At 58.4% G+C, this 10,745-nt stretch overlaps 1 protein-coding gene across 8 annotated transcripts; it reads right to left on the bottom strand.

The window, feature by feature from the left end:
• Positions 1-1,862: 1,862 nt before the first annotated feature.
• Positions 1,863-8,780, bottom strand: LOC120406354 (probable N-acetyltransferase camello). Of its 8 annotated transcripts, none has more exons than XM_039541094.1 (4): positions 8,648-8,677; positions 6,800-6,868; positions 5,574-5,650; positions 1,863-3,520 (listed from the first exon to the last, which is right to left on the bottom strand). In XM_039541094.1, the coding sequence occupies exon 4, from the start codon at positions 3,512-3,514 to the stop codon at positions 2,849-2,851; it is 666 nt and encodes a 221-aa protein (XP_039397028.1). In that variant the 5' UTR covers positions 3,515-3,520; positions 5,574-5,650; positions 6,800-6,868; positions 8,648-8,677; the 3' UTR covers positions 1,863-2,848. The 8 variants fall into 8 exon arrangements, with proteins under 8 accessions (XP_039397028.1, XP_039397029.1, XP_039397027.1 ...); XM_039541095.1 differs by lacking the exon at positions 8,648-8,677 and adding an exon at positions 7,617-7,985; XM_039541093.1 differs by lacking the exon at positions 6,800-6,868 and having other exon boundaries at positions 8,648-8,700.
• Positions 8,781-10,745: the final 1,965 nt, after the last annotated feature.

The following is a 10,745-nucleotide window of genomic DNA, read 5'->3' as shown; positions in this document are numbered from 1 at the left end:
TCTCATGAAACTAGCCCCCAAATGGGTGGAATGGGGAGAAAATCGTCCAGGTGGCCGTTCTACTGCTGGTGCCAGGGACCAGAGCTGGACCTTGAAGAACTGACCTGCGGGGGACACTGGACGAGAACCCCACCCCCCACTGCAGTCCCATGCTGCCCTCCAGCCCACCCAGGCACCTTGCCCTCTGTGCCCATGGGTGGGACACGCTGCTGCTCCGGGAAAGGGGGAGAGCAAATAGAGCCACTGGTGCTGGCCACCTCCTGCCCTACTGCCAGCCCCAAGGCTGACATATGATACCTAGGGGACCTGGGCCCCGTGCCAGGAGAATGGCTCCTCCCCCACCCCCAATGGAGCAGCAGGGCAAACCTTGCTCCCTCTCTGCAACCCTGTTTGCACGTGAGAGCGACAGCAGGGCCAGGCACAACCGCCAGTTCCTCCAGCCACCCTGGCAAGGCGAGGCAGCTTTGCAGCAAGTCTGTGCACAGCAAGAAGAGGGAGACCCTGCCACACGTCCCTCCGGCGCAGCGTGTCTGCCAGAGCTCAGCAGCTCACTCTGCAGGGGCTAAGCGTTCGCACGGGGCTAGAAGGGACACGCTCAATTTCCAAGTGCAACTCCAGGCTCGGGTGCTAGAGCGCAGTGCCGAGCAGGTGCAGGAAGCGGATACTTCCCCCCGAGGTGAGCACTATCCCTTAACTTCACCCCACTATCAGCAGATGAGCACGTTTGACTGCGATCCCACACGCCGCCATGAGTCGGGCCCCTTCGGCGTTTGTATCATCGCCCCACAAGGGCGGGAAAACGCTGCCGTTCTACTCAAGCAACTGAGCGGCACCTTCGTGTCTCCTGGCCAGGTCTGCAGGGCTGGCGTATCTCTCCTGCTTCCTGCCCCATCTAGCTCACTGCTTCTGTCGAGCAGAGGCTGCCATCTCCAGGCAGCTGGCTGGAGTAGACATTCCTCTGCAGGGTGGCAATCTGGGATCTTAGTCTTACTTGTAAAGTCAAGCCACCTTCACCTCTAAACTAAAGACAGAGGGTCACAGGAGGACAGGGGCAGCAGGAGTGTTAAAGGACAGCCCTGCACTACGCAGCTGGGTGCGTTCCCCTGGGGAGGGACAGGAGAGCTGTCTGCCCGCTGGGTAACACAAGGGCAGAAAATGCCAAAGGAGAGAAAGAGCAGGGGGGAAAAACCAGGGAAGAGCTAGACAGAGAAATTCCCAGCACCCGAGTCACTTGAGTTGGGGGAGAGTCTCGCACCAGGGGCTGAGAACCTGGCAGGACCAGGGGGTTTGAGTGCACCCATAGCTGGTTGTGGGGAGGGGACTTTGGGGCTGTGTGAAACATGCACAAGTTGCATCTCAGGCATCTCCAAACCTGCTGCATCTGGGGTTTCCTGCTGTAGCAGTAATGGGGAAGTGTCTCTGTCACAGCAGCGAGTGATATACAGATTGTCACACTGGCTGCTCTCCTTAGCCCTAATGATACCTGATGAGCCTGTGGCCTCAATGATACTCAGCTTCCTAGGGAGAGTCCAAGGCCAGAAGGGACCGTTCTGACCATCCAGTCTGACCTCCTGCGTGTATCCAGTGGCAATGAGTTCCACAGGCTAACTGCACACTAAGAGGAAATACTTTCCCAAGCAGATTTAACTGGGTTGCCTTTCCACGATAGGGGCTGTTCGCTTGTTTACATCCTATGACAAGGGGCTGTGCTATTCACCCTGTTGCCGCTTGTTGTGGTGTTACATATCGCACACACAACCCGATACAAGATGTTTCCACTCTCTGGGCTCTTCTTACACTTCACCCAAGGCAGAGGGGGTCAACAGTACCAGGGCGCAGAAGAGAGACGTTTGCATCAGAAAGCGATGTAGCAATTTCTTTATTCACCAAAGTGCCACAACACCAACACTACAGCAACGCAGCACTGGCCCAGAGCTGGGACTCCCAGCCCCTGGAACCGCTGCCTCGGCAGCATGCTGAGCTGAGTGCCGGATGGAGGGACTCCGGCCCACAGGCAGCCTGCTGGGGAGAACGACACAAATGCCTGTTCAGCTTTCTAGGTGGATTTGATGCTAGGAAGAAGGGCTGGATGAACCTTCTTCCAGCAGGGGTGGAGACAGGTTCTGCTTACAAAGAGGTTCCTCCAAACAGGAGGGGACTTCAGTCCCCACGGCCCACTCAGTCTAGGGCTTCTGACGGTGATGACGACACCCCATCCAGTTAGATCCAGGTGTGATACCCCACCCCAAGACCGCTTGGTGTCCTCAAAGGCCACTGAAAGAACACAATGCACGTGGATTCAACGCCATTCCCACCCACGTGAGCTGGGTTTGAACTAGTGATTTACCAGCATCTCACCACGACCCACCCCCCAGAGTCATCCCGTCCCAGTGGTGAGCATGGAAACCTCCCTGCCGAGCGAGTTTCCTGTGCACGCAGACTACACGGAGCCCAGCGCGCTCAGCCTGAGGAACCCGTCTGAACTGCGGCATCGAGGCAGCGGACTGAACAGGCCTCGAACGCACCGGGCCCAGCTCCGAGCCCTTGGTGCAGACAAGGCCGGAGGTCAGCGGGACAATGTCGGTGTGTCTGTCAGGCCAGCGCCCTGGGAAACACACCGTCTGCGTCTCGAGAAGGCAGCCAGGCAACAGGCCAAAGCGGATCCGGTCGGCTCTCCCCCACTGCACAGAGCAATCAGACATCGGTAGCATAGGCCAGTAAGAGCGAGACACCACTTCCTTCAGGGCAGCGCTCTGCAAGGTGACCAGTCAGCTGTGTCTCGCGCTCTGTATGCTCCGGGGCGAGGGAACAGGAGATACTGGTTCCAGCCCTTGGCAGCAGCGCGGAGTCAGCTCCTGCGGGGGACGCTGTACCTGTACTTGGAGATGGTGACGTTGGCCAGTCTCCCGTAGACGGTGGGCAGCACATCATCACGGTACTTCGCGAAGCCCACGCGCTCGTACATCAGGCGGGCCTCGTCCTGCACCATCAGGGTGTTCAGCACCACGGCGCGGCAGCCCTGCTGCTGGGCGAAGCAGATCACCGCCTGGCACAGCGCCCTGGCAACGCCCAGCCCCCGGTAGTCCTTCCGCACCGACATCCGCTTCAGCATCAGCTCCCCCTCCTGATCGTCAGACGGCCTGGCAGCCACGGTGCCCACCACACACTCATCCGCTTCTGCCACCCAGAAGCAGGAGCCCTTGCTACCCATGTAGGTTGTCCTGATGTCCAGCAGGTCCTCCTTCAAGCAGTGCTCGATATACATGGTCCAGAAGTAGCCGAGCAGCTGCCGCCCCGTAGCCAGGAGCAGCGTGATGGCCAGGATGGGCAGCAGGAGGGACTTGGAGCTGGTGAGCAGGATGCAGAAGGTGCAGGCCAGTACCAGGATCACCCAGGGCTGCTTTAGCACGTGCACACACAGGGCAGGGACGTACTCGCTCATCCCAGTGGCAAACAGCTCGCGCACCATCTCGTAGTCCTCGTCTCTGTACTCGCGGATCCGATAGTCCGCCATGGCGCCCTGGAGAGAGGAGAAAGCAGCTCAGCACAAGGCCGGGGGTCAGCAGAGCCGTAGCAGTGCAATGAGCACAGGCCTGCAAGCCATCAGCTCCCGCTCTGGCCTCAGGCAAGTCACTCCCCCCCTCTTGTGCCTCAGTTTCCCCAGCTAGAAGAAAGGTGCATGTAGTCACCTCTCCCTCAGCTATTTATTGGTAGCCCCTACAGCCCCATCTGAGAGCAGGGCCTCACACTGCTAAATGCTGGGCATGGACCATATTACGAGTCCCAAAGCGCGGACAGTTTAATCAGGCTCCGGGAAAGGGGGAGAGAGACCCAGAGAAGGGTCATGCTGCAGGTCAGCGTCAGGAGCAGGCCGAGATCCCTGGGGGCGGGATTCCCAGCCCGGTGCCATAGCACTGCACTGCCGTCTTCCAGGCTTCCCTCTGACCCATCTGCACAGCGCCCCACAGCCCCATCGCCTCCACCTCACAGACGGGGAAGCTGCGGTGACCGGGCCAGAGACAGTGGCAGAGCAGAGACAGGGACGCAGGACGCCAGCTCAGCTCCCACCCAGTACCAGCCTCCTTGTCACCCCCCACAGCAGCACCCCTAGCTGCCCGCTTCCCTGCCCACGGTCGCACACACCAAAGCAGGGGTCCTCAGTTAGTTTGTGTCAAGGTCCAGACTTCACACTGCCAACGCCCCTGTTCATAAACACATTCAGTGCTGGGTGAGGCAGCCTGGGGCTACTGCGTAGAGTTTTACCAACCCACGAGGGGGTCGGTGTACGGGGAGGGATTTTGTTTGGTCAACCCTGAGGGAAAACATTCAACCCGGCAGGCTGCTGAGGCGGTACACAGCGGGATAGTCAGTGACACTCCCGCTCACAACTACCCATCGGTGCATCTCTCTGCCTCAGCCCAGGGCTTCAAAGGACGGAAGAAGGGGAGTGGGGAGAAATCAGTGAAGGACGGGGAGCTAGGATAGACAATGGCCCTTATGCTGCAAAGATGCACACACTGCCGGTAGCTTCACCGAAGCAACGGGACTATTCAGCGTGTATAGATGAACCATATGCTTATGTCTTGGCAGGATTACGGCCAGTATTACGAAGTTAGCACCCAATTCTACAAACACTTTCGTGCTCAACTTTATTACTGGGAAGTTCCCTCGATTTCATGACAGTAAAGTTAAGCATGGGCAGAAGCATTTGCAGGATTGGGGCCCGAGGTAACAAGTGCTCCACCCGGTAATAAGTGTATTCAGGATCAGGCCTTTATTTAATATACTGTGTGTTACATTATTGTATCATAGGATTTTACTCCATTATTCTTTGTATTGTCATTTTATTATATTATTTCCAAATTATTATTTTATTTGGGGTTTTTGCTATTTTATTTGCTCAAGAGTTGGCTGACAATTTAAAAACAAAATTGGTAACAAAAAAACTCAAAGTTGTCTCCATTTCACCAGCTCTGAAATTGAACAATTTCTTGCTATTTTTGTGATTGGTTTAAAATCAAAACACGGCATGGAAACGTTTTCATTTAATGAAAAACTGGGGTTTTCAGTAAACAAACATTTTCCATAACCCCGTCATTAATGTTTATAACAAAATTTTTGAAAAAATAAATTGCAAAGTTGAAAAAAAATCAACTTTCACCGTTTTCATTTCCCAGAGAAGATCACTTTTCAATTAAAAAACCTTTGTTCAAAAACTTTTCTACCAGTTCAAATGTTTCCCTTCATTGTTCCCTGTTATTTATGATATTTCTATTTTATTTTCCTTTAGGACATTATTTTATCCGCTACGCAGCTATTAAAGCCCAGGCTGATCCCAGCTCCAGGCACAAGATCCAAATCATCTGAGCTAACTGCATCAACTCTGATCTGCCACCATTTATTCAGATGTGGTCACGCTCCTGTCAAAACAGAAGGTTTCACAGCACCCTACTCTGATCCGGCTCCCTCTAAAGTCCATGGAAAAACTCCCACAGACGTCACTGGTGCAAGATGAAGCTCTCAGTGAGGGCAGGGTTCTGGGCTACCAGTAACCGAAGAGCTTTCAGTTTTACCTGTTCTGCCCCCGATTTGTATCTCAGCTGGGAAAGGCAATGGATTGGAGCCTCAGTTCCTCTCCTCTCACATGGGGCTGGGGGAAAACAGACAGTGTGACCGTGACATAGAGAGAAACTCCCTGAAAGTGACAGTAACACAAACTCTCAGGCTATGGCTACACTTAGCGCTGCACAGTGCTGCTGCGGGAGCGCTCCCGTGGCAGCGCTTTGAAGCGCGAGTGTGGTCGGAGCGCCAGCGCTGGGAGAGAGCTCTCCCAGTGCTGTCCGTACTCCACCTCCCTATGGGGATTAACGTACAGCACTGGGAGCACGGCTGTAACGGGAGCGCTGGGGCTCTGATCACACTGGCGCTTTGCAGTGCCGCAACTTGCAGCGCTGGAGGGGGTGTTTTTTCACACCCTGCTGCAGCGCTGCAAATCTGCAAGTGTAGCCATGGCCTCACTGTCCCCACAAGAACAGAACAGAGTGGGGGACAGTGAGCTCGGGGGGCGAGGCCAATGAGCAGAGGGAATGGGAGGGTGATTGAAGTGACAGAGAAAAGCAGCTGCTCATTCCTCAGAGTCAGAGGCTTTGCCCATTGCAGGATCGAGACATCAGGAATATAACCCTCCCCCCCACTCGCCCCCCAGCTCCCCACCCAGAGAGGCTCCCGCTGCCCCACTCACTGGGCCCGGATGCCAGTGCCTGCGCTGCTGCTGGACGGTGGAGGAGAGAGCTGGTGGGGGCAGCCCCCTGGGGACACTGCACCCTGCAACCCGGCCCAGCTGCCTGCTCCATGCTGGGGGCGGACCCAGACCCGCACACGCAGCCCTGGCTCTGCTTCAGCCCATTTGATCTTTGTGGCCCATTCGGAAGCGTCTGGCAGTCCAGATTTGGCCTGCGGTCTGCTCTTGACTACCCCGCCCTAAAACGTCCTAATCCAGAACCCCCAGGTGGGCTACAGGCAGCGTGATCCCAATGGGGATCCCCATTCTCCAGGACCCGAGCTCATCCTTTGCTCTCTCGTTCGCCCCAGGGCTGAAAGTGCTGCAGGTGCAAGGAGGGTTATATCAGCACCTCCCATGGTTCGAGTGACAGCTGCCCTCTGGGACAGAGCTGGTGGGGTCACCTTGGGAGAGAGGGCACGCACAGCCACAGCACAGAGCCAGAGAACGAAGCCTGGGGAGGAGAGAGAGAAGGGGAACAATTCCAGAAGGCTCCTTGCCTCCCATAATAAACCCCACCTGATCAGCTAGAGCTCCATCCCCACTGCAGGGGCCTAGGTGGGGCAGCAACCAGTGCTCGAGTAGTGTCTAGAAGTAGAACATAAGCCAGGCTCAAACCTGCATTCTTATGAGGGGAGTGTGCAAGTATCACAGTTAAGGTTGCAAGACCTCCCCAAGAAAGAACCCCCCACCTCTGGATCTGACTCCCACGGGACTTCCTACGGGTCTCCACGCCTGAGCTCAGCCAACAGGGGAAGTGTCGGAAAGTTTCAGCCACACATCCCTTCCCCCACACTCTACAAAGCCGCCAGCGGCTTTCCACCCAGAGAAGTGAGAGCTGCACTGTGAAACCTGGCACAGAACGGGGGTTCGTACAGCCACCACCCAGGCTGGGGAACAAAAATACAGGAGATTCAAAATAACCTCCACATGCTCAGGAGGATCTGTCTGGAGCTGCACCCTGTGCGGCACAGTTCACTGACCATAAGATATCCAGGGGGCTCAGCCCTGACACTGCAGTTACAAGAAGCAGCTCACACTCCACTGAGGTGAGTAACTGGGATCAGTAACTGCTCTCTTTCCCCACCTCGTTAAAAAAACAGCCGTGAAATGCAAATAAGCAGCCCCCTCGTTAATGCAACAGTAAGGAAGGGGTTACATTTGAAAGGGAAGGATCCCACAGCATTTAGGCTTCAATCAGACCCATGAACCGATGCAGAGTTCCAGGGACCTCAGTCAGACTCACAAGGGTCTGCAATGCTGACCCCAGGGCCGGCTCAGCGCCTCAGCCCAGGAACCGGTCACCTGTTTCCCGTGACATGTCTGGCACACTTACGTGTGCTGCAGAAGAGAATGAATTGAGCCCCGGTGTTCTTAGCTGCTGGGCAAGTGTCTGGGTGTAGCCTGTTGTATTACCGAGGGGCAGGAGGGCAGGGAACGGGGCCCCGCCAGAGCGGGCAACGCCTCCCCCCGTGGCACAAAGCGCACAGCCGCAAGCAATGCCACTGCCTGCAACTCCGCTCCCTTCGTGGCTATTAGGAGTCGCCCCCGCACTGAGGGGCGGCTCCAGCGGGGTCCCAGCGTGGGTCGGGGCTGGCTGTTGGCAGCGCGGTACAGTCACACCCTGGGACGGGCACCCGTGGGCCCTGCCAAGCCCTTGGAGACACCTCAAGCCCCAGGACAGGCCATCACGGGAGCCTGCACCAGTGGCTGCAGTGTCCCGGGAGCGGGACCCCGGCTCCCCCCCCAGGCTGGGCTCTGCGGGAGGCGGCTGGGGTGACCCCCTGGCTGAAGGACACTGCACCAAGGAGCTACCAGCACGTGCCCCAGGGAACCCCCGTCACGGGGGCTGCTGCCACGGACAGCGGGGTCCGGGGAAGCTGGGTTTGGAAGCTGCAATCCCGCTACTGGAGCCCCCGGGTCCCAGCCCCCCAACCCCTGCTCCCCTCCACCCCCCCTAACGTGCACTTGGGCCCCCAGCAACCCCCCATGTCCCCCCAACCCCCACCGTCCCCCCAGCACCCCCCGGGCACCCCCCCGTATGTGCACTTGTGCCCCAGCCCCGCCCCCCATGCACCCCCAGCCCCGCCTCCAACCCAGCCCCTGCCCCGTGCACCCCCAGCCCTGCCTCCAACGCAGCCCCTGCCCCGCGCGCCCCCAGCCCCGCCTCCAACGCAGCCCCTGCCCCGCGCGCCCCCAGCCCCGCCTCCAACGCAGCCCCTGCCCCGCGCACCCCAGCCCCGCCTCCAACGCAGCCCCCTGCCCCCGCCTCCAACCCAGCCCCCTGCCCCCGTGCGCCCCCAGCCCCGCCTCCAACCCCGCCCCGCCCGGGAAGGCCCCGGGCCCGGCCCCAACGCTCCCACTCACCGTCCGCCCCGGGCTCCCTCGCTCAGCAAACAGCAACGCCACTTCCGGGGGGGGGGGGCACCCAGAGCGCCCACGTGATGTCGCCCGGACCCGTTGCTCATTGGACGCGCTCCTTCTGGGGACACGCCCACAAACTCTCCCCAGCCAATAGGCGGCCAGCGTGGCGCTGGGCGAGGCGGGAACGGCGTCCACGGGGGCGTGGCCTTACCCGAGGGGTCAGGACGCACGTTAGAGGGCGGGGCCTACTGTCACATGGTTTCACGTTGGGAAAGGGGGAGGAGCTCTGCTCTCAAGGGGTGGAGCATAATCCCCTAGACTAGCCCCTCCCACCGGTGGGCGTGGCCTAAAACCAGGGGCGTGGCCTAAGCACCAAAGAGGTCAGTCACCCGTTGGGGCAGGAGGGACAATGGAAACTGCCTGGAAGGTGCCATGGGGTCACCCACCCCCACCTGTTCCCCACCCCACCGGGCTGCCCCCTTGCGCCGGCTCCAGGGTCCAGCCCTGCTGTGAGTGGCCCATGCAAGGGGCTTTGCACACACCCAGTCTCTGCCCCCCGCAGTTCCCCACAGAATTAATAATGAAATCAATGAAATGAAGAGAAAAGAACCTACAGCCCCACGCTCTGGAAGGTAAAAGAGTGAAGGTTTATTGCTCCTGAGGATGTCACTTGCCTGGCAAGGACACCGAACACCTGCATTTTATCTTTAGCTCATCAGCTCCTCATGCTGAGTCCGAGTGCCACCCAAGCAGTGGTCCCTTCCTCGCCGCCCCCGTTAGGTCGGAGCCGCGAGCCATTGCTCCAATGCTATTTACACGCCCTGTTCCGGTCAGGTCCCGCCTGCAGAACGAAGCTCCCACTAGCCCTGGGTTTGCACACAGAAGAGCTGGAAGCTCTGAATAACATTTGAAGGCCCTCAGCAGCGGCTGTTCCTGGACACTCTCCTCTGTTCGCTGAGGGCCTGACCCTAGAGTGGTGCTGAGACCCACCCACAGCTCCTGGCGGATGCACTGTCACAGCTGCGTTTGCCCAGCAGCTGTCAGCGCCTGGCCCTGGGAGCCCGTCCGTTTTGCACAGTCTCAACCTCTGACTGTGACAGCACAGGCCAGTGCCAAGGAAACAATTGTGACATCTCATGCAGAGGAGGGTGACATCACCTGGGGCTCTAGGAGAACAAAGAGCTGAGGCTAAAGTCATCCCTAGGGTAACTCCAGTGTCTTTACCGGAGGCGCCCTGGGGAGGAACTGTATTCACACAAGCACCCCTGACAACAGAGGCTGAGGGGAAAGGAAGCTACAGGAACCATTCGCTGCACCAAGGGAGTCATCTCTGCCTAGGATCTGGTTCATGGCTCGGATGAGGTGCCAGCTGGCTCTTTAGTAACAGCCCTTTAATTGTAATGCCCAGGGAACCTGGAGCGAATACGAAATCCAGCCCTGTGTCCCCTTAACGTGCTTCTGCCCTGCCCTGGAGGGGCGCCTCACAGCTGAGAAGGTTGTTGGTATCTCTTGGGTTGGCCCTGAGGAGACTGCCAACGGGGGGACAATTGGTGCCAAAGGCGGTGGTTTCAGTGAGGGTGCCACGGCCACCCCTCTGGCCAGGAATTGGCTCCCCCCGATGTCTCCTGTGGTCCGGTGAAGTCAGATGCGGGAAGGCCAAACGAGCGGGTGCTGGCTATTCTACAGGGCCCATCCTTGGGAACTGTGATGTCATTACCAATGGGGAGGAACAAGGTTATCCCTGATGCACCAGGATCCCTCCCCGCAAGGGATCTGGGAATCCAGCCAGCGCACACCCTGCCATGGTTGGTACTGACTGACTGATGTATGTTTGCCCTGGCTTCCTGCCCAGCCAGACCCCGTGCCAGGCAATCCAAGCCCTGCTTGCGTCATGCCCATGGTGTGCCAGGAGCTATTTTTAGGGCCACGCTGGAGTCTCAGATGCAGACTCTGCGTGTTTCGAGGAATCAGTGGCGGCTGCTCGCTCATGCCCAGGAGACGCGAATGGACACCACTCAGGGCATGTCACGGGGCCAAACGCTGCTCTTGGGGATCGTCACAGGGCGCCCCCGTCGCTACCCAGTGTGCTGCACTGCCTGGC

This window comes from Mauremys reevesii, linkage group 5 (assembly GCF_016161935.1).
Source record: "Mauremys reevesii isolate NIE-2019 linkage group 5, ASM1616193v1, whole genome shotgun sequence".
NCBI classification, from domain to species: Eukaryota; Metazoa; Chordata; order Testudines; family Geoemydidae; genus Mauremys; species Mauremys reevesii.
The sequence above is the reverse complement of the archived record's forward strand: the minus strand, read 5'-3'. Positions and strand labels throughout refer to the sequence as shown.